The sequence below is a fragment of the Alternaria novae-zelandiae genome (assembly GCF_023758075.1).
Source record: "Alternaria novae-zelandiae strain BMP 2774 chromosome Unknown scaffold_4, whole genome shotgun sequence".
Lineage (NCBI taxonomy): Eukaryota > Fungi > Ascomycota > Dothideomycetes > Pleosporales > Pleosporaceae > Alternaria > Alternaria novae-zelandiae.
The window spans coordinates 999,322-1,022,127 of NW_026056964.1; the positions used below are offsets into that span (position 1 = coordinate 999,322).

The 22,806-nt window shown below is 53.6% G+C and overlaps 7 protein-coding genes across 7 annotated transcripts; 6 read left to right on the top strand and 1 right to left on the bottom strand.

Moving 5' to 3' along the window:
- Nucleotides 1-312: 312 nt before the first annotated feature.
- On the bottom strand, nt 313-1,782 carry J4E88_002843 (uncharacterized protein; the record flags this gene model as incomplete). The annotated part of the gene is made up of 1 exon (XM_049396501.1): nt 313-1,782. One exon carries the CDS (start codon nt 1,780-1,782, stop codon nt 313-315), a length of 1,470 nt encoding a protein of 489 aa, XP_049257849.1.
- A 3,856-nt stretch (nt 1,783-5,638) lies between these two features.
- On the top strand, nt 5,639-8,725 carry PMA1 (plasma membrane H+-ATPase; the record flags this gene model as incomplete). Its single annotated transcript, XM_049396502.1, has 6 exons — nt 5,639-5,647; nt 5,721-6,045; nt 6,093-7,496; nt 7,548-8,018; nt 8,066-8,605; nt 8,661-8,725. 6 exons carry the CDS (start codon nt 5,639-5,641, stop codon nt 8,723-8,725), a joined length of 2,814 nt encoding a protein of 937 aa, XP_049257850.1.
- A 774-nt stretch (nt 8,726-9,499) lies between these two features.
- On the top strand, nt 9,500-10,501 carry J4E88_002845 (uncharacterized protein; the record flags this gene model as incomplete). The annotated part of the gene is made up of 3 exons (XM_049396503.1): nt 9,500-9,686; nt 9,747-9,906; nt 9,955-10,501. The coding sequence occupies 3 exons, from the start codon at nt 9,500-9,502 to the stop codon at nt 10,499-10,501; spliced, it is 894 nt and encodes a 297-aa protein (XP_049257851.1).
- Nucleotides 10,502-10,852: 351 nt separating this feature from the next.
- Nucleotides 10,853-12,613, top strand: J4E88_002846 (uncharacterized protein; the record flags this gene model as incomplete). The annotated part of the gene is made up of 2 exons (XM_049396504.1): nt 10,853-10,933; nt 10,982-12,613. 2 exons carry the CDS (start codon nt 10,853-10,855, stop codon nt 12,611-12,613), a joined length of 1,713 nt encoding a protein of 570 aa, XP_049257852.1.
- A 2,347-nt stretch (nt 12,614-14,960) lies between these two features.
- Nucleotides 14,961-15,236, top strand: J4E88_002847 (uncharacterized protein; the record flags this gene model as incomplete). The annotated part of the gene is made up of 1 exon (XM_049396505.1): nt 14,961-15,236. The coding sequence occupies one exon, from the start codon at nt 14,961-14,963 to the stop codon at nt 15,234-15,236; it is 276 nt and encodes a 91-aa protein (XP_049257853.1).
- Nucleotides 15,237-15,773: 537 nt separating this feature from the next.
- Nucleotides 15,774-19,523, top strand: RPC2 (DNA-directed RNA polymerase III subunit; the record flags this gene model as incomplete). The annotated part of the gene is made up of 3 exons (XM_049396506.1): nt 15,774-15,788; nt 15,838-19,294; nt 19,360-19,523. 3 exons carry the CDS (start codon nt 15,774-15,776, stop codon nt 19,521-19,523), a joined length of 3,636 nt encoding a protein of 1,211 aa, XP_049257854.1.
- Nucleotides 19,524-19,982: 459 nt separating this feature from the next.
- J4E88_002849 (uncharacterized protein) lies at nt 19,983-22,803 on the top strand (the record flags this gene model as incomplete). The annotated part of the gene is made up of 4 exons (XM_049396507.1): nt 19,983-20,019; nt 20,072-20,229; nt 20,282-20,433; nt 20,481-22,803. The coding sequence occupies 4 exons, from the start codon at nt 19,983-19,985 to the stop codon at nt 22,801-22,803; spliced, it is 2,670 nt and encodes an 889-aa protein (XP_049257855.1).
- Between the last annotated feature and the right edge of the window lie 3 nt (nt 22,804-22,806).

The following is a 22,806-nucleotide window of genomic DNA, read 5'->3' on the forward strand; positions in this document are numbered from 1 at the left end:
TGTCATTATACGGCTCAATGTAATAACGCGTTACTGCACCCCCCAAGACTACCACAAGAGTGCGCGTTGCGAGTAATCACGGTCGTGAACGTGAGCGCGGACTTGTCCAAACAGTCGATAGTTTTGTAAGATCCGCATTACTACCATCCAAGCATGTCTCTCTAGTACGAGCTCATCTAATCCGCTGGTTTCTACCCATGCGTACAATCGTGGCTAAGAAAAGCATGCTAAGGCGTCTCTCGCGCGTTTGCTAAGAAATCCCGTAAAGGAGCTCGACCCTCCTTGACAACACGACTACCCCAGTGTAGTTCGTCAATTGTCAGACTCTTCTACATCAACCCAGATACCCTTCTCCTCACATACGTTGCGGAGCTCATCCAACTTCGCTCGGACAGCGGGAAGCCCTTTCAGACATGGAAGACAGGTCAGCTTCAGGGTACCCAACTCAGGCCAGAAGGCGTCTGCAGCCATTTCCAGAAGCTTGATGGCCACTTGAGAGGAACACTCATTCATTTTGAGCGTCTCCAAGGACTTCGGAAAGTGGTTCAGCAATGTCTCATAATCCGCATGCCAAGCATCTTGGATTAGATTCTGGTCGACTTCCAAGTATCGGAGATGGTGAAACTCACGGAGGTCACCGAGAAACACGCCTGCTGTGTTGGAACCTCCAGAGCCAGTGAGGATGAGGCGTCTCAACGAAGCCTTGTGCGAAAGCAGCCACCCCCACAACATGGCGTTCCATCTATCGTCACTGTCAAATGATTTGACGTACAGGGCCATGTTGATCGTGTACTCGAAAACTTCTAAGTTCTTGCAGAGTTGAAGCAAGCGAAACGTCTTCCAGCCCGCAATGTAGCATCTAATCAGACGAATAGCTGTGACCGATAGCTTTTCAGGATAACAAATATTGCGCAATATCTGGTCTGTGATAGTCATGTCGAAGAAGGCGAGTTCTTTCAGGCTTGGTAACCTCATCAAGTTGCAGCAGCTCGTAGTGAGTTCGCAGTTCGTGATTTGTCGAAGATGCAATGTGCTGAGCAACTTGAAAGAAGTCACCGACGCTAAGTCTGACCACAGGCATGTGAGATCGCCACTGAGATCGATAGACTCCAGTCCAGACAGAAACGTCAACAGAAGGGCGACTACTGCCGGCTCATACCTATCTTGCACCTGACGCAGCCACAAGTTCCTGGTTGTCATGGTCAAACCGGGCATATAGTAAATGGTCTTTTTCATCCTTTCGATAATGGGTGCGGTGAAGATATCGGCAGGAAGTATGTTGATGTAGTTGTGATGCCGATCGATCGAAATCGTCTTGAAGCCTGAGGCATACATTTGGACAATGCTCGCAGTTGTACCATGTGATAGATTGTACAAGTGGTAGATGAGACGAGCAAGAACGCGGTCTGGGTTTGCCTTGGGGTCGGCCCCTGGGCCTGAGCGTAATGCGATAGGGTTGTTGATCCATTTTGTCGTGCGAACAGTACCAAGAAAGTGTCTGGCGGTCAAGGCGAACGCGTCCAGAGTAATTTTGTCGTTATGGAGAGGAAGGAGGATTATTAACAGGATCTCGTCGGGCAGACCATCAAGCTTGGGTTGAGCTTGCCGAAGTACCTCCTTAGATACGCCTCCAGATTTGTCCACGACCTCGACCATGAGACTACGCGATGGGGGGATCGGAACTTCTTTCGGCTCGTTGGATCGGTACTTGGATTTTGGCGGGCCACGACGTCTAGATGTACGCTTTCCAAATGGGTGGCAGACCTTGCGCCTGTTGGACATGTCGAGCTAGGAATGCTAGAAGTTGACATGTCAGCTATCCGCACACGTGTAGTGGGCGGAAGGTAACATACCAAGGCTTGGGTCTTCAAGAGAGCTATAGAGACGCGCAGATCTTGTTTGTTAATCCGGAAAGCTATGTGAGACGTCAATAAAGGCCCAGAGAGCTGCCGATCTTGCCTACTACTTACAGTGAGGTCTTCCAGGATCGTATGTCGGAGTACTAGAGGCACAGTAGAACTCGATCTGTGTTCAGAATACTGAGACTCCGATGATGTGTTTCCGGGGGTTGTGCGTAGTGATAGGCACTCGTGTCGGTTCTGTATCGCGTCTGCGTACTGCATCTGTCAACGTTTGTTACGCGCGAGCCTGAAAGCCTTTCGATCCGAGCTATGCAGCGGGGGTAACTTACGAGCCAATTTACCGGATACCCGTCTAACAATCGTGGACGACGACTGATGTATAGTATTGGTGGGGTAGTGGAGGGAGCGAGTTTATACGCAGTGGGCGGGAGCTCGGGCGTCGAGATACGCTAACTCCCGGAGCGCCGCCTACGCAACGACGAGGCTGATCGGACAAGCTTCTTACTGTGATGAAGCTCTCCTGAGTCTCCCTATATTCCAGACCGAGCCTGAGTAGATCTCTTAAGCCAGCTGCAATGCGAGCTATACCGACGTGCATCAAGCTAGAACGTGACCGACGGAGGAGCTACGCGAACCGACGCTTCAGCCGACCCTTTCCCTCACAGCAACAAGCGCGAACATCCCTCACAGCAAGGGTCCCTGAGACTTGACCATCCACAGCAGAGCATTGGCTGAAGGAGACATCGACGGCGCCTCTGATAAGTGCATCACCCTGTTTCTCGTGGTAGAGCGACCAGTCGTGCTGACCAGACTACAGCTTGCCGACGGACATGCCTCCTATAGCGATCTTAGGTGCACTACCACGCCTTCCAGTGGAGCGCCCTTTTGATGACACTCGACGACGCCAGACCTGATGTGCTGACGGCAGTGGCAGCCTCCTCCGACGCTCATCGACCGGCAGAAGACCCAACTACCCTCCCCGTGCGACAGCTATACCAGACGCTGGACGACACCCGATGCGCCCACGAAGCTAGCATCGGCACCGAACACAACGAGACGATGTTTGTCCTCTCGATGCAGGTTGCGGACAAAGGGCTTGGAAAAGGGGGAGCATGACGCCTCAATGGGACCTGAGGCAACCCCGAACCGACTGTATCACACTTTCGCCGTCGGTCCATCATATTGCATGTCCAGTCGTCGTATCCTGGTATGTCGATACAGATGGTGCGATATCCGCCGCCCACCTGGCAATCGCTGGATCCCAACTCTTTTTGTCTTACGGATACCTCGCAAGATGGCAGATAGCCTACCATAATACCAGGACTCAGGCGAGCACCTCAAGTATGCAGGAGTAGAAAGGTGCCCACTGCCGTCGCTGAAATGCTGCTGCGAGCCGATCTCTTTTCCACAACACCAAACGAACAAGAAAGCAAGAGCAGGTCTATGAAGGGGCAGCGATAAGTGCTAGCGAAGCGGATGGCCGCAAAGAGTTCCAGAAGGAGCTTTCGGTCGGGAGGATTCCGACAGCGTCATACCCCAAGCGGTAGCTGTAATGATGAAGTTACAAACTTCGTGGAGATGGGCGAAGTTTGAAGTGGAAGTGGAAGTGTCTTCGGGCCGCGCACGGGCCACACCCCACCAAACTTCGGACGCGTCCTCAGCCAACTTGCCATTCATCTTCGGTGTCTTGGCTGCAATGCTAGATAACGTTCGTGGTAAAGAGATATACTCGGCAGGGCTTGGAGGACGCGCAACATGGGCACAATCTCCGGTTGTCCAGACGTGGAGCTGCTTGTCAGAGTCTGCACCAAATCGACGCGACCGACCTCCCTCGTTCCTACCTGGGTAGTTCTTGTCAGCCAGGAGCCAACGCCGATATTGAGCCAGTAATCCAGCGCGTCTCTCTATCCATCGATCATCGACCTCTCCGTCTGTATCTGTGGAACGGACAGCCTACCAGACTCAGCAGAAGCGGGGTTATGCGCAGCTCTACTATGTCCCAGCGGCGCGTAGCAGACGAGCTGGCATCCCGCGGTTCGGCCACGCTCAGGTGGATGACACTTCGCGTTCTCTTCCATTGTCTACGCGCATTCCGCAGGCAATGTAGGGTTGCATCAGGCGCGAACGGTGGATCCAGAGAGAGGGAGCACGGTAAGCCGATCTGCTTGAGGAGGCCGCGAGGAAATTGAGTTTAGGAATGCACGTATGCGTTACAAGTGTATGAAAAGAACGCTTCTCGAATGATGCGCGGCGGGAGACGTCTAGCGGGACAGTCCTTTGAGCCCTACTCAAGTCGCTGCGTTGACAGAAGGGCTTTGAAAGGTCCGATCACGCTATGGGTAGCGTCGAGGGCGGACGGAGGCGACCTTGGAAACACGTTGGTGCACCGTGCACCAGCGATACTGTTCCAGATCAAGAAAAAGAAATGTCACGGCAACTGGGTCCACGGTGCGTTTACCGGAACCCTACAAAACATTTGCTCAGATCTTCCCAAAGCACAGCAATTGCTCAGGGGTCTTACAGACGCACACATCGCGATGGACTGCTGTAGTGGCAAGACCTCCTTACACTTCTAGCCAGACCTTCATTGACATGAAATTCGGAATACCATATTTGCGGCAATTAAATGCTTGACGGGTGCGTAGGACTCGAAATGGGTCAAGTCAAACTTGGCGCTGCCGCAGACCCAATTATACGAAGTTGGTCGTATCTACCCTTTATGGCGTCGAGTCAACGGATTGAAGAACTCAACTTCACTATGCGCCACTCAGATTGAGGATGACCTGTGCGTCGCAGCGCCCTTGTCAAGCTTAGTCTTGATGAACAGCTCATCCATACAAATGATCCTCGTGTTCCGTTCTGCCATGTCCAGCCTTTTAGAAGAGTCGCAATAGATCGTCTTGCGAGGCTCGCGTGTCATCGGTGAGCTGACAGGAATACGCGCTACGTCATGTCGAAGATGATCTGTGACAATATTTGGTCGATTTGAATTGGTGACATGGGATGGCCATGCTAGGCGCGGGCTTAGGATTCTACCCACGGAAGTTTATCGCGCAACACACCACCACGAGTCCTGGAGCAGAACACCATCAAATCAAGTAACACGATGAGCATCGTATACAGTGCGGTTTCTAGATGATGAAATTATCGTCTGGTGTCATTTGCTCATACTAACGCAATATAGACACGCAGACTACCTAGGTACATACCAGACAGATTGCAATGCCAAATGCACTAAACCCCAAGGGCCGAGCTAATAATCTTAAGCCCTGGAGCAGGCCGCCGCAGCTCACAATCCCAGCGATCCCGCAAGCTGGCCACCTTATCTTGGCGGCTGGTTCTCGACGTGACCCTTTAACTGCAAAACAGGCTAGGCTGATCATGCGCGTCCTTGTGGCCTCATCAACCCGTGGGGTTCTCACAACATTCCGGTCAGAGTCGTTCCAAACCACCTCGGTCGTTCCTGCAGGCCCCTCCGACGACAAACGTCGCGTTGCGCGATCGCGACTGTGTTTGTTAACGCACCCCGCGTGGTGTTCAGGCTCAGGGTTGTTTTTCTGCGCTCTGAAGTCTTTCCCGCGCAACGATGCTTCAGAGGAGCCCTTTCCACGGATGAAAGCGCATTGGCCCACACTTCACTCAACATCGACGCAGATGCACTCGCAACATAGCTAGTCGCTTCGCGTAACCGACAAATATTTCTTGGCCGTTTGTGTCATACAAACAGCAAACTGCATATAGTGTTTGACATTACTAGCGACTAGCATTACATCAAGATGTCCGAGGTAAGTTGTCATAGAGCCCCAACACTACTAGGCTTGACCTACCAGCTGTCTAATCAGAGCTGACTGAATGCAGTCGCCAGCCGGTACGTCGCCGGATCGCGACGGCATATATCCATCAAATGGCCAGACATACGACAAGTACCATTTCCAGGAAAAGAACGTTCACATGGACGACATTGAGTTGGACGATGAAGAAGAGGATGAGGACATAGATCAGCTCATCGAAGATCTAGAGTCACAAGATGGCGAAAACGCCGACTACGAAGAGGAAGAAGCGCAACAACCAGGCGGCGCACGCCTCATCCCAGAAGAACTTCTACAGACTGACACGCGCATTGGCTTGACGTCCGCAGAGGTACTCATACGGCGGAAGAAATTTGGCGAAAACAAAATGAAAGGTACTTATGCTTCTTTCTCACCATCAGCACTTGCTCACCATATGCAGAGGAGTCAACGAACAACTGGGTCAAATTTCTGATGTTCTTTGTCGGACCAATCCAATTTGTCATGGAAGCGGCTGCCATTCTCGCTGCAGGACTCCAGGACTGGGTCGACTTTGGTGTCATCTGCGGCTTACTCCTCCTAAATGCGAGTGTAGGCTTCATCCAGGAGTACCAGGCTGGCTCCATAGTGGAAGAACTGAAGAAAACGCTGGCCCTCAAGGCTACTGTATTACGCGACGGCACTTTGATTGAGATCGAAGCATCTGACGTGGTGCCTGGCGACATTCTGCAAGTCGAGGAGGGCGTCATCGTTCCAGCTGATGGGCGCATCGTTACGGAGAATGCGTTCGTGCAGGTTGATCAGTCTTCGATCACTGGAGAATCATTGGCTGTCGACAAGCACCGAGGAGATACGTGCTACGCATCTTCTGCAGTCAAGCGCGGCGAGGCTTTCGTTGTGATTACAGCTACCGGCGATTCGACGTTTGTTGGGCGTGCAGCATCGCTCGTTGCAAGCGCTTCCAGCGGGCCCGGTCACTTCACCCAGGTACTGCACGGCATTGGAACGATTCTGTTGGTTTTGGTCATCGTTTCATTGCTGGTTGTCTGGATAAGCTCTTTCTATCGATCAAACGACATCGTCACTATCCTCCGGTTCACACTCGCGATAACGATCGTCGGAGTGCCTGTCGGTCTTCCTGCTGTTGTAACGACGACTATGGCAGTCGGTGCGGCTTACCTAGCCAAGAAGCAAGCTATCGTGCAGAAGCTCTCGGCCATTGAATCGCTTGCTGGTGTCGAGATCTTGTGCTCTGACAAAACTGGAACGCTGACAAAGAACAAGCTTTCTCTAGCTGAACCATATACTGTACCAGGGGTTGATCCGGAAGACCTAATGCTTACTGCCTGCTTGGCCGCATCAAGGAAGAAGAAAGGCATCGATGCCATCGACAAGGCTTTCCTCAAGTCTCTACGCCACTATCCGCGCGCTAAATACGTGCTCAGCAAGTACAAAGCCATCCGTTTTCATCCATTCGACCCAGTATCCAAGAAAGTTCAGGCAGTCGTCGAGTCGCCCCAAGGTGAGCGCATAACATGCGTCAAGGGCGCTCCACTTTTCGTGCTTCGGACTGTTGAGGAAGACGGTGAACTTCCAGAGCATGTCGTAGACTCGTACAAGAACAAGGTCGCGGAGTTTGCTACGCGCGGCTTTCGCTCGCTTGGTGTTGCTCGCAAGCGCGAAGATGAGCGCTGGGAAATTTTGGGCATTATGCCATGCTCAGATCCTCCGCGTCACGACACGTATCGCACGATCAACGAAGCGAAGTCACTGGGTCTTTCCATCAAGATGCTGACTGGTGATGCCGTTGGCATCGCGCGAGAGACGTCGCGTCAGCTCGGCTTAGGTAAGGATATAACTATCTCGACGCGTAACACTTGGCTGACTCTAGACATAGGCACTAACATCTTTGATGCTGAGAAGCTCGGTCTGAGCGGTGGCGGCGAAATGCCTGGTTCGGAGTTCTATGACTTCGTTGAAGGTGCAGATGGCTTTGCAGAAGTGTTCCCACAGCACAAATACAACGTTGTAGAGATTCTGCAGCAGAGAGGATACCTTGTCGCGATGACTGGCGATGGCGTGAACGATGCGCCTTCGTTGAAGAAGGCAGATACTGGCATTGCCGTGCAAGGCGCTTCTGACGCCGCCTGCTCCGCTGCCGATATTGTGTTCCTGGCTCCTGGTCTCTCTGCGATCATCGACGCGCTGAAGACCTCGCGTCAAATCTTCCATCGCATGTATGCTTATGTCGTCTACCGCATCGCCTTGTCGCTGCACCTGGAAATATTCTTGGGTCTTTGGATCGCTATTCTCAACGAAAGCCTGAACCTACAGTTGGTAGTGTTCATCGCAATCTTTGCTGATATCGGTAAGCACCACTTCTGCATTCTTCATGCACGAGCTAATCGAACGTAGCGACGCTGGCTATCGCCTATGATAACGCGCCATACAGCCGGACTCCTGTCAAATGGAATCTCCCCAAACTCTGGGGAATGTCGATCCTCCTTGGCGTCATCCTCGCTGTAGGCACCTGGATCACGATGACAACGATGCTGCCTTACCTCACAGGCGAGCAACAGGGCGTCGAAGGTGGCATTGTCCAGAACCATGGCCAGCGTGACCCTATTCTATTCCTCGAGATCACACTGACTGAGAATTGGCTTATTTTCATCACCCGCGCCAACGGTCCATTCTGGTCATCCATCCCTTCATGGCAGCTAGCTGGCGCGATTCTGGTCGTCGACATTCTCGCCACATGCTTCACCATCTTTGGCTGGTTTGTGGGAGGGAGAACGAACATTGTTGCCGTGGTCCGTGTTTGGGCCTTTTCTTTCGGCATCTTCTGCATCATGGCGGGAGTGTATTATATCTTACAGGGTAGTCAAGGCTTTGATAATCTCATGCATGGAAAGCTTCTCAAGAGGAAACAGAAGCAGAGAAACCTTGAGGACTTCGGTAAGCACAATGGGATGTCTGCATTTGACAGTAGACAATTACTAACGCTATCTAGTGGTTTCGCTGCAACGCGTGTCGACACAGCACGAGAAGACGACGTACCATGAGAAGACGAAATAGAATTTCGGTCTTGACGGTGGGTTGCAACCACGTCAGCGATCCAGCGTCACGCTGTAATGCGGATGGTTTGATCTTCTTGGCATGGACGTAGGGGATAGTAGGAGGCGTTTGGTTGTACGGGCGGCAATATCGATATTCAGTCATCTTCAAAGTATACCATCTTGGGCGACTTGTATTCATATTTCATTAGGAAGGGAGCCGGAGAGCTGGAGGTTGTAGAACTTGGTATAAGCACAGTAGAGACGACGATGTTCGCAACATCTTGCGATGCATCATACTGCTGTAACGCAAGGCATTTCATTACTTCTCCAAAGTTCGTATCATACCCTTGAGTGCTTTCATCAGGCTAGCCAACAGTAGCTTGGGCGACCAGTCAAGACGGCGCGTCGGACATGCAGGAACACAATCCTAGAAGCAGGCAGCTCGGCGCATGTTAAACAGCTTAGTAATTTCTAAATAGCTGTCCTAGTACAGTAGCGACAAAGCTCTAAGTTTCGAAATGGTGCAATGAAATGTATTGTATCGGGTTTTGGGGCAGGCACTCGCGGTGACGTCGCTTGCCAGCATCACCCCACCTTCGGCATTGGGCCACGCGCGGCATCTTGGTAATCACGAAACACAGTAAGACATAACCGCCATCACACTCCTTCTCAGTTGATGCTCAATTACGTTCGAGGCATAAGTTGTCGCGCTAGATACCAGCTCAATTCCATCCAGCCTGCGCCTCACCACATCAGAACACCTTTGCTGCCACCAGTACGGGCATTCGCAACAATGGCTAACCTCAACGTCACCATCCCCAAGTTGAAGCTCAACGATGGTACTTCAATGCCAATGTTAGGCTACGGTACTGGTACTGCCTGGTTCAAGACTGGCGAGGAAAGCAAGATCGACCAGGCTATCATCGATTCTGTCAAGATTGCGACCAAGCTAGGATATACGCATCTTGATGGCGCCGAGGGTATGTTGATTGCCGTAGTCTGTGTAACGGGTATGTGAGAACTTCGCTGATTGTTAGTAGTCTACAAGACCGAGACTGAGTTAGGCACCGCGATCAAGGAGAGCGGTATTCCACGTGAGAAGCTGTATGTCACGACTAAAGTCAACAACGACAACATCAAGAACATTGCGGGAGCTATCAAGACGAGTCTGGAGAAGTTGCAACTGGACCATGTTGACCTGTATGTTTCTCAAATTCGCATCAACCATCTAAACCCTGACGAGCATAGGTACCTCATCCACCAGCCGTGGTTTGCAGGCTCAGACGAAGACCTCCAGAAAGCATGGGCCGACATGGAAGCCGTTCAAGCATCCGGTCTCGCAAAGTCCATCGGCGTCTCCAACTATCTCCCTAACCATCTCGCCGCCACCCTGAAGACCGCGAAAGTCAAGCCAGTATGCAACCAGATCGAGCTCCACCCCTACCTGCAAAGGCCAGAACTCCTCGAATTCCACAAGCAGAACAACATTGCCACAGTCGCCTATGCGCCTCTCACTCCTGCCACGAAAGCCAAGCCCGGTCCTCTAGATGACTACGTGGGGGCACTGACGAAGAAGTATGCTGTGGGCGAGAACGAGATCTACCTTAGGTGGTGCATGGACCAGGATATTGTGCCGATTACGACGAGTGGAAAGGAGCAGAGGCTGAGTGATTACTTGAGGGCGAACACGTTCAAGCTGACGCCTAAGGAGATCAAGGATATGAATGAGATTGGACAGAAGAAGCATTTCCGCGGATTCTGGGGACACATCTTCAAGGACGATGATCGGTCTTAGTGTAGCAGCTGTATGAAGCAACACGTGAGCCATGTCTAATGTAGCAGACCATGAGTATAGAATCATATATCTTTTGTCAACACAAATTTATTGGGCTTGTTTGATGTTCTTCAATGATTGCCTCTGAAGTTCCGGCGTGGGTGAATACAACTGCTAGGGCTGGGGCGACCCCGTTAGCGCCAAGACAGGCTCTCAATCTTTCGGCGCGAGCTCAGCAACTTCCACCTCGACTCCGACCTGTCGCGCATCACCTTGCACCCACCCACATCGCGCGATCATATACACGGACCGGGCCGCGCGTATCATCAAACATCTCAAGTTCCAGTGTCGCGCCGCGCAATCACCGCCGCCATGTCAGGCGCAGTCGCAAAGGGCAAGAAGCAGGTGAACAAGAACGCCTATCGCCGGGCGAAGAAGAAGCAACAGCGCTCTGTAAGTAAACCACGCGCGTCGCAATACATTATACTGATAGCCATACAGGAGACACCGTCCGAGGCCGCTGACTCTGCGCGTGAGAGCGAATCTCCCGCACCCGAAAGCGACAGCAATAACGAAGCACAGGCGGTCAAGCCCGCGAACCTTCTCACCGTTGACGATATCGCGAACCAGTACGACCTCGACGACCCCGCGTTTGAGGAATACAAGAGCGTCTTCGAGAAGTTCAGGGAGCCGACCGAGGAGGAAGCGGCGACCAAGGACGAGGAGAAGCCAGAAATCTATCTCTCCGACGACGACATCCCCAGCGAGGACGAGGACGATGGCAAGCCCAAGCTCTCCAAGAAGCAGCGGAAGCAGATGAACAAGCTGTCGGTCGCGCAACTGAAGTCACTGGTCCCCCGGCCTGAGTTGGTCGAGTGGACGGATGTGTCATCCTCAAATCCACAGCTGCTCATTTCCATCAAGGGAGCGAAGAACGTCATTCCCGTCCCGACCCACTGGTCGCTTAAGCGCGAGTACCTCTCATCGAAACGCGGTATCGAGAAGCCCCCGTTCGCCCTACCGAAGTTCATCCAGGAAACTGGCATCGCAGAGATGCGTGATGCAGTGCTGGAAAAGCAGGCAGACATGACGATGAGGCAAAAGCAGCGAGAGCGCGTCCAAGGAAAGCTCGGCAAGCTCGACATCGACTACGCAAAACTATACGATGCCTTCTTCAGGCGACAGACGAAACCAGAGTTGACGCGGTACGGCGAGGTCTACTACGAGGGCAAGGAGTTCGAGACCAACCTCGTGAACCTCAAGCCTGGCGAGCTGAGCGAGGAACTCCGCGAGGCTCTCGGAATGATGCCAGGTCATCCACCCCCTTGGCTCATCAACATGCAGCGCTTCGGCCCTCCTCCATCCTACCCGAACATGCGCGTTCCTGGTGTAAACGCTCCGATCCCTCCTGGTTCCTCCTGGGGCTTCCAGCCCGGCCAGTGGGGTAAACCCCCGATCGACGACGCTGGCAAGCCACAATTTGGGGGCGATCTGTATGGAACAGCCATACTGGAAGAGCAACAACAGCCTACTCATGTCGGCGAGCCTGTAGAGCGTGGTATCTGGGGAGCACTACGAGCTGAGGGTGAGAGCGAAGACGAGGAGAGCGACGAAGAAGAGGAGGAAGACGAAGATGACGAGGAGGGGGGCGACGAAGACGCGAGCGGCATCCAGACATCGATGACAACAGCATCTGCCATGCCATCCGAGATTGGAGGAGCAGAGAGCATCGGTGGAGAGTTCCAGCTCCGGAAGCAGCGGAAAGGAATCGAGACTGAAGAGCCGGGTGTACCACGCAGCGCCGGTACAGTGCTTCCCGAGAAGAACATCTCGGCAACTGGTTTCTTTGGCGGCGAGCACGCTTATGACCTGGATGCGGCTAGGCGCGATGCGCTTGGACACGCACAAAGGAAGCGCAAGGCTGGAGACATCGACGTGTCGGTTGATGTCGACCAGTTGGCAGATAGTGACAAGCTTGACAAGGACGCACTGAAGAAAGAGTATGAGTCAAGGCAAAGAGCCGAAGCGCAAGGTCAATGGCAGAGTATCGATCAAGATGATTTGGCGGACATGATCAACCAGGAGAGCAGGAAGCGCGCGAAGCGGGAGGACGAGCGAAAGACCAGGCGCTAGGTCTGTTGGTCAAGAGTCCGCAAAGGACATGTGTTTTGTACAAAAGATTACGGATTGCATTTTTCAAGAGCTCTGTCAGCGAGCCGGCGTCACGGATGTCAGTGGTCAGTAGGGCTTCGGCACATTCAGCATTGGGATACGGCGTTACATGCGGCAGCCAAGGTTGACCGCAGTTGAACATAATCAAGATGAAGAATTTCTCACTTCCAAGGACAAGAATGACGGAAGAATTGTATGCTGACTATGGAGGGGTGGTATGTCTCGTGTCGACGAAAGGCTTGACGGATGCGACATGCAGGACAAAGGATGTGAAAGACAATAGCTGAAAACGTGAGTCAAGGGGTGGTGCCATCAGACTGGGACAACAGACGCGCAATGTCTTGGCTACTGAGGAGTAGATTGAGGCTTCCACTTGAAGGGCACGGAAAAGATGTAGCGATGTCAGGAGCGCATGGAGGAAGACACCAGATGCTGTCTGAGGTGCTACCTACGGAAATCTGGATCTACCACGCACACGCATACAGTACCCTCTCTCGGCTGCCCGATTGCACATCCGGCGACCAAGTTGAACGTGAATCAAACGGTTGGCTGTTTGCAATGTGACTGACCCACGGCCAGTGCTCGCACGCCTCCCCCGCACGTGACCTACGAACGCGTCCAGTCGCTGGAGGCTTGGCTCTGAACTTCTCTTTTTGCGACCCAACACACGACCAGCCACCACCGCCCAGCAAGCGCAGTCGTTAGCTATCAACCCAGACTAATCGCTACGACCACATCACTTAGTATTGTTTGCCTGCGATAGGCACAGCACATCACCCTCGCCGCAGAAATGGACAGGGATCGTGAGCGAGATCGAGGAGACCGAAGGTTTGTCGACTCCAAACCAAGGGCCGCCTAGGCTCCGATGCGCAGACATGTTCTCAGGCACGCGGCATCTACTATGGGCGCATCTACTAACACTGCCATAGAGACGACAGGTACTCCAACACATACCGTCCTCGTTCTCCTGGCCCTCGCCCACGCTCTCCACGCGGAGACAGCTACCGAGCCCGTTCACCTCCTCCCCGCCGGGCTTCGCCTCCTCCTCGTCGCGCCTCGCCGATTCGTCGCGGTATAGCTTCGGCAGATACATATGTTCCTGGTGGCCGTTCATCGCGTCCGCGCAGTCGATCGCCTGGTTTCCGGAGACGGTCCCGAAGCCCACGTCGCGACGACAACTGGAGGGCACGTCCTCGATCGCCGCCTCGCCGAGCTTTCTCACCGCGACGAGATGAGCCTAGACGTGATGACTACAGGGCAAGGTCACCGCTGCCGCGACGGGACCGCGATCAGTACGACTCGTACACTCGCTCCCCGCGACCACGCGAAAGGTCTCCACCACCGAGGGAGCGCGAAGTCTCCCCAGCTAGAAGCCGGGGTATACGCTCGCCTGTTCGTCCGAGCCGGTACGAGGAGCCGCGCTCCCGGGTGAATAGGTATGCTTTCAGTCTCCTCTCGCGGCATGCCATTTGCTGACCTTATATGAAGCCCTCCCCGCAGATACTCTCCGGCCCGCGACACTCGTGATACGCGCGACTACCGACGCCGCTCACCCTCTCCAAGACGCGAGCGCCCCGACCCTTACACTGCGGATACATGGAGGAGTCGCAGGTCTCCTTCGCCAGCGCGGCCAGCATATGCTTCGAACGATGCGTCGGGTAGGGACTCCGCAGCGACGTCCCGCCGCTCTTCCCCACCACCCATCCACCCCAGTCGGGCTGCCCTGGTAGAAGACCGACCAGTCAGAGAGCCCGCCTCAGCCCCAAGATCGCCTTTCCGTGAGCGTCTCCCCGATAGAGGACGAGACTACAGTCGCGAGCGAGAGCGATCGCCTCCACGTCGACGCGACAGTCCTCCGACAGGACCGCGCGGAGATAGAGACTTCGCGCCTCCTACTGGACCGTCGTCGTCTTCGTACCGCAATGGCGACAGCAACTTTGCCAGAGCTCCACCAACGGGACCTTCCAGCAGGAGCTATCCCTCCCCTGCGATATCCCCTCCAGTTGGACCTTCGAGCTTAACACCACAGGCTCCCTCCTTTCCCCGGGGCAATAACCCTGTTCTAGCAGCGCCAACACGACCGCGTGGAGGTGGCCGCGGTGGCTTTGGAGGATACGAAGGACGAGGAGACTTTTCTGGACCTTCCTCGCGACGAGGATCTTGGGGCGCAGGACCACGAGGTGGAGGTTACTACGGTGGTGCGCCATCCGGTCCGCGTGGTTCCAGCAGCGGACCTAGCGGAGCAGCACCCTTTGCTCCCTCATTCCGCGGATCTAACAACTCTACTGCTACAACCTACCCACGCACGATGCGTTTCCGAGACCATCTCTCCGACCTCCCCAAGGAAATCCCCGGTGGCCAAAGAGCACCCGAGCTGTACGATAAGAGCAAGATTCTTAAGCTTGAGGCCGAGGCGCAGAAGTTGAGAGAGATGATCGATAAGAAGGAAGATGCGAAAAGGCAGAAACTCAGGGAGTGGGACAGTCTTGAACGCGAGGCGGATACCGCTCAGCTGAGGGTTGACCTTGCAGAGGGTTCACTACGAAGCATAAACGGCGAGGCGGATGTCAGCGATGCCTTCTAGTACCGGCGTTCGCTGGGCGACGATCTTGCAGAACACGACTGGTGATTTACGGCTGGTGGCTCCTTGGCATGAGGTTTCTTGGAGACTTGAGATGACAGTTTCGATTTGGCTTGCATCTGGATCTTGGAAGATAGCTTTCTGGTGGCATAGCGGGCGTTGAATGGCATAGCATTGGTAGCAACCGAATCCTGATCACTAGATGCGTGAACTTTGTCTGCCGATAACTTGTGCTTTACCTGTGACGATTCAAAGCAGACTCCTAAGACACTTCTAAACCAACAAAGGAAACTACCTTGAGACTTTCGTGATGCTCGTGTAAGCTGTAGGCGCCTTCTCTTTTCCGCTCGCGCGAGTCTCGGTGTCTGGATTGTTGGTCACTCACCCAGGGATGCTTTGACTACTGCGGATTACCGATTGGCCAGTATTAATTCTCACTTCTGACTCGCCGAACGCCAAATGTTTGCTGCAGCTGGTCGGTCGAACTAACCTACTCACCCGCCGCCTCAACCTTCGCCGACTGCTCTACTGTCGCACAAAATGGTGGGCAAGAAGGTACGGAGTCTCGCACGACCACCGCGATCAATGACTAATTTGTGTGTAGGAAGTCGCGAAGCCCGAAGCTGCCCCGCGCGGGGCCGCGAAGGCGAATGCTGCGACTGCTGCTCCCGCAGTAAAGAAAGCTGACGATGCTATGGACGTAGACGCTGTCGGCGCAAACGCTCAGACGACAGCACGCGACGACGCGACTGACCTCAATCCCAACGCTTCCACATCAGCAGAGGCGACACGAAAACGAAAAGCGCCGCTTACCCACGCCAAAGACGAGTTTGCCGCCCTCCTCGAGCCCTTCTACTACGGAAAGAGTCTGACCGATCCGATCAATACTGCGCGCGATAAGTGGAATCTTCTGCCGGCCTTCCTGAAGACCAAGGGACTGGTCAAGCAGCATGTCGACTCATACAACCACTTCGTCGATGTGGAACTCAAGAAAATCCTCAAGGCCAACCGTTTCGTCCGCAGCGATACCGACCCCAAGTTCCTCCTCGAGTACACCGACATCCGCGTTCTCTCCCCTAACCGACAGGAAGAAGATGACCTCGACCACCACCGCAGTACCATTACACCCAACGAGTGCCGATTGCGCGACATGACATACGCGGCGCCGATAGTAGTAGACATCATATATACTCGTGGGAACTCAAAGGTCAAGCGGACGGGTATCAAGATTGGACGCATGCCCATCATGCTGAAAAGCAACAAGTGCGTGCTTGCAGGAAAGAACGATCGCGAAATGGCAGTCATGGACGAGTGTCCGCTAGACCCAGGAGGCTACTTCATCACCCGAGGGCAAGAGAAGGTCATCCTGGTTCAAGAGCAGCTGAACAAGAATCGTGTCATTGTTGAGAGTGCCAAGGGCATCATGCAAGCCAGCGTTACGAGTTCTACGCACGAGAGACGAACCAAGACGTACGTCATTCAGAAGAAGGGCCTCATGTACCTTCGCCACAACACACTCTCCGAGGAGATTCCGATCGTGTTCGTAATGAAGGCACTGGGTGTACACTCCGACAAGGAGATCATACTCTTGATAGCCGGCGAGGACACTGCATATCAAGACAACTTCGCTGCCAATTTCGAGGCATGCGCAAAGGAAGGCATACACACGCAGGAGCGAGCGCTTGAGTATATCGGTCATCGCGTACGACTAGTGAAGAAGCCGCTCGGTACCTCGCGCAGTCGAAACTATCACTTGGAGGCTATCGAGTGTTTGTCCAACGTCGTCCTTCCCCACGTCCCAGTCGAAGGCACAAACTACCGACCAAAGGCACTGTACGTGGCTCTCATGGCACGTCGAGTTCTGATGGCTATGCAAGACCCGAAGCTTGTAGACGATCGCGACTATGTTGGAAATAAGCGTCTTGAGTTGTCTGGACAGATGTTATCGCTTTTGTTCGAAGATCACTTCAAGCGCTTCAACCACGACTTCAAGTTGAGCATCGACAAAGTACTGAAGAAACCTGTCCGAGCGCAAGAATTTGACGCCTTCTCGCACTTCAGCGTACACAAGAACCATATCACCATGGGTGTCGAGCGCGCCATTGCGACTGGAAATTGGAGTTTGAAGCGTTTCAAGATGGAGAGGGCGGGTGTTACTCACGTTCTGAGCAGACTGAGTTACATTGCGGCGCTGGGTATGATGACGAGAATCAGTTCGCAGTTCGAAAAGACGCGTAAGGTCTCTGGTCCCCGTGCGCTACAACCCTCGCAATTTGGCATGCTGTGCACTTCCGATACACCTGAAGGTGAAGCTTGTGGTTTGGTCAAGAACTTGGCGCTCATGACGCATATCACAACCGAAGATGACGACGATCCAGTGCGTAAGATCGTGTTTATGCTGGGGGCCGAAGATATCTGTTTCCAGACCGGGGAGGAGATCCACGCAGACGGTGTATATAGTGTGTGTCTCAACGGTACACCTATTGCTGTCACCGACACACCTAAACGATTCCTCAACAGCTTCCGGAAACTCAGGAGAATGGGACGAATCTCCGAGTTCACTAGCATTCACATCGATCACGACCACTGCGAAGTTCACATCGCCACGGACGAAGGTCGAATCTGCCGGCCGATGATCATTGTCGAAAACCAACGGTCCAAGGTTACCTCGCGCTACCTCAAGGCGCTTCGCAAGGGTACCATGGAGTTTGAGGACTTCCTGACAAGAGGTCTGGTGGAGTATCTCGATACCAACGAAGAAAACGACACGAACATTGCTTTGAAGGAGAGCGAAATCAACCAATACACTACGCATCTCGAAATCGAGCCCTTCACCATCCTTGGTGCCGTTGCTGGTCTTATCCCATACCCCCATCACAACCAATCGCCTCGTAACACTTACCAATGCGCTATGGGTAAGCAAGCTATTGGCGCAATCGCCTACAACCAGTTCAAGAGGATAGACACACTGCTATACCTCATGGTCTACCCACAGCAGCCCATGGTCAAGACCCGGACCATTGAACTCACTAAATATGACAAGCTGCCTGCTGGTCAAAACGCAACCGTCGCTGTCATGTCCTACTCCGGATACGATATTGAGGACGCGCTGATTCTCAACAAGGCCTCCTGCGATCGCGGCTTCGGTCGCTGTCAGGTTCTGAAGAAGCACGTCACACCACTGAAGACGTATGCTAACGGTACCTCCGACCGTATCAACGCCGGCGCTCTCGATGTGGATAATACCAGCCATCAAGCCATTGGACAAGACGGTATCGCACAAGTCGGAGCACGGATAGAAGCCGGCGACGCCTACCTCCTGAAATCCATCCCCCAAGATACCGCCGGCCCCGCCACCAACGTCTACAAAGACAAGCCCGACAAGTACAAGATGCCTGACTGCAGCTATATCGACAAAGCTTGCATCACCGAGAACGAAGCCGGTACAACCTTGATCAAGCTCCTCATGCGCCAAACACGACGTCCCGAACTCGGCGACAAGTTCTCCTCTCGCCACGGTCAGAAAGGAACAACAGGTCTGATCGTACAACAAGAAGACATGCCCTTCAACGACCAAGGCATCTGCCCCGACATCATCATGAACCCCCACGGATTCCCCTCGCGTATGACAGTCGGCAAGATGATGGAACTCCTCTCAGGCAAAGCCGGTGTTCTAAACGGCACACTAGAATACGGTACAGCATTCGGCGGCTCCACCGTCGAAGACATGTCGCAAATCCTCGTCGAAAAAGGCTTCTCCTACACAGGAAAAGACTACCTGACAAGCGGCATCACAGGAGAAGCCCACCAATTCTATACCTTTTTCGGCCCGATCTACTACCAGAAACTCAAGCACATGGTGCAGGATAAGATGCATTCGCGTGCGAGGGGTCCGCGCGCTATCCTCACAAGACAGCCTACGGAGGGTAGGGCGAGGGACGGTGGATTGCGTCTGGGCGAGATGGAACGTGATTGTTTGATTGCGTATGGTGCTAGTCAGTTGCTGCTTGAGCGGTTGATGATTAGTTCGGATGCGCATAATGTTGATGTTTGTGAGAAGTGTAAGTTCTCTCTTCCTTTTACTTCTCGACTTCGCGTTGAATACTTTTGCTAATGACGATTACAGGTGGTCAAATGGGATACAGTGGCTACTGTAAGCTTTGCGAGAGTGAGAAGGCAGTTCGCAAGATTACGATGCCGTATGCTGCTAAGCTTCTCATTCAGGAGCTGGGTAGTATGAATGTCAAGGTGACGATTGGGTTGGAAGATGAATTTCCAAGGGACGCTTAGGGAAGGAGAAAAGCGGATGCATGATTGGCGCTGATTTGGACGATACTGGGCTTGGGTGCATAGCGCGGCGTTTGTCATGATGATTTTATTCACCGTGTACACGATTATGGAAATGTTACATTTCATGAGATGGTCTACAGCCTATATCAACATAAAAACATGCAAAGTAGGTGACCTAACGTCCATGTAGTCTCCGGGCCTGTTCGGGTCTTTTCTTGTATAAGGTGCGGTCGTTGTTGTGCATTGTGGTGTTACGAGATTCTATTTTTGTGCTGGAGCGCGTAGAGTTCTGAGTCGAATTCGGTATGGGGACGGTCCACGATGGCGGATGTTGTTGATGGGAGGATTGATGAGGGCGGCGGGGGCGTCTTCAAAGCACGCTAGCCTCACCCACTTTACGCGGTCGCGTCGACCGGAACGCGGTGCACTCCCGAGTAGCAATCATCACACCATACCACAATGGCTACCACACAGCGCCTCCGCGCTCGACAGGCCCGTAAGTAGACTGATAATATAAACAAGAATTGCCATTCTGATTAAAGCTCTAGATGCCCCTGGCCCAACCTATCTCGCATACACACCCAACGGAAAGAAACTCGTCACAGCCGGAGTCGACAACTACTGCCGCGTCTTCACTACGGGTTCCGATGACGAGCCAGTCACGATAGATGAATGTCAGGAGAACAACACTGCCGTCGTAGCTGGGGTGCGCAATACAACATGATCAGGGTTGGGGCAACATACTGATCCTTACGCAGAATGGCTACTTTATCACCGGCTCAGAGGACGGCACAGTGAGCAGGTTCTCGCTCGATAATGGCAAGTTCGAAGAGATTCTGGTCAGGACTACGCTCCCAGTACGGGATGTAGCTCTTAGTCCGGATGGCAACTGGATTGCCGTGGCCAGCGAGTACGTGTGCGACTCTATTCGTCCGATCTGGTCACTAACGGACGCAGCGAACTCGTCGTAAACCTCGTAAACGTCAAAGACAAGAGCATGAAAAGCCTGCGCGAACAGCCTCGAGCCGTAAAACACGTTTCCTTCGATAAGACCGGGACCCAACTCGCCGTATCCTGCACCGACGGCCACATCTACATGTACAACCTGGAGGGTGGAGAGCCTGAGATGGTCAACAGAGTGGAAGGCATGATCAAGAGCCTAGAAGCAGATGCAGAGACGACTTCGAAAGTCCTTTGGCATCCAGATGGGCGGGCTTTTGCTACACCCACCGCCATGCGCCAGATACAGGTCATGTCGACGAGTGATTGGGAGAGGCAGCGAGTCTTCAAGACGGGTCATACAGCTGATATCACCGCTGCGGCATGGTCACCGAACGGTGCCTTGTTAGCGACTACCTCGAGCGATCTGAGCCTATGCCTTTGGGATACCAAGACGCAGAAACAGCTCAAGAAGCTCGACGATGTCAAGGCTACAATACTCGCAATGGCATGGCACCCAACGGAGAACATCCTCTCGTACACCAACAACGAAGGCGAACTCTTCATCCATACCGACCTCGTTTCCGACGAACATCTCCCCCTACTACAAAAGCCCACCGTCTCCGCTCCTTTCTTTCACGATCCCTCGGAAGGCCGAGCCGGCGTCCCACAACCGGCGAAGCTCACAAACGGCAACGTACAGACTCTTCCTGGACGGCCGAGACAAAGGAGTGGAACTCCGGACTCGTTGGAGGATATCCTAGGCCCAGAGTTCCAGGACGATGAAGCTCAAGTGGATGGCGATGAAGAGATGGAGGATTTCGTTATTGACGATGATGGCGCTGGATATGCTCCTGCAATCACAGCTGCTAAGAAACGTCCAAATGGACATCTTACTAGCGGCGTAGAACCTGCCTCGAAACGTCGCGCATACAGCTCCGCCCTCTTTCGTCCCCAAGTTCACGAGCCATTTCAACCAGGTAGTACACCCTGGCGCGGAAACCGCCGGCTACTCTGCTGTTCATTAACCGGATATGTCGAGACCGTGGAACAGGAGGGCAAGCATCACACAGTAAGCGTCAAATTCTACGATGAACACACGTTCCGCAACTTCCACTTCACCGACGTCTTCCTATACGACAAATCTTGCCTCAACGAGAACGGTACACTGTTCGCCTGCCAACCCAACAGCACCGGTGACGGAAACCCAGCAATGATATACTACCGACCGCATGAGACATGGACGACGAGAACTGAGTGGCGGACTAATCTCCCAACTGGGGAATCCGTCACTGCGATTGCACTATCGAATTCATATGTCTGCGTAACTACATCGACAAACTACGTGCGCATATACTCACTTTTCGGCCTTCCGGTACGCGTGTACAGGCAAAAGAGCTCCCCAGCAGTCACATGTGCCGCATGGCGCGATTACATCCTCACGATTGGCAACGGACCCATCCAGAACGACCTCAGCACCCAACTCCTCTACACAATCGAAAACATCAAACACGACATCGTCTACCAAGACTCCGACATCCTCGCCCTACCCCCTGGCACAACCCTAACCTCCGTCTTCTTCTCTGCAGAAGGCGACCCCTACATCTACGACTCTTCAGGCGTCCTTCTCACCCTCCTCGGCTGGAGAAACACCGGTCAAGCACGCTGGGTCCCCATGCTCGACACCAAACTCCTCTCGCGCCGCGCCGGCGGCGGAAAAGAAGAATCCTACTGGCCCGTCGGCGTCGCCTCATCACCCACCTCCTCTGAAGGCATAGGAGGCGCAAAGTTCCACTGCATGATCATCAAAGGGCGAGAACAATACCCCTCAGCACCTGTCCCGCACCTCTCCGAATTCGGCTTCGAGATTCCGCTCACGAGTGTCATCGACAAAGCCAAGAGCAAGAAGAACAGAAGAGGAGGCGAGGAAAGTGACATGGAAGATGAGGACGAGGACGCCAACGCGCCTCAGACCAACGAGGAGAAACAGCAAGATCACGAACAAGCATTTATCCTCGCTTCAACACTACATTCGCAACTTTCTTCCACCCTGCTCCACACGCGTCCGACGGCGTCGCAGAAATCGGCGCTGAGTACGCTCGAAGTAGCGATTGATCGTGCGCTGCTTCAGTTGCTTGGGTTGGAGTGTCTGGCGGGCGAGGACCATGGGATGAAGGCGCTGGAAATTGTTAGTTTGATGAGGGATGCCAATGGCAAGATGCTGGGTCTGGCGGGCAAGGTGGCAAGTAGGTATGGCAGGGAGGTGCTTGGGGAGAAGATTAGGGAGTTGGCGGAGAAGAAGGCGCTGGCTAGGGATGATGCCGATGAGGACGACTTCTAGGTT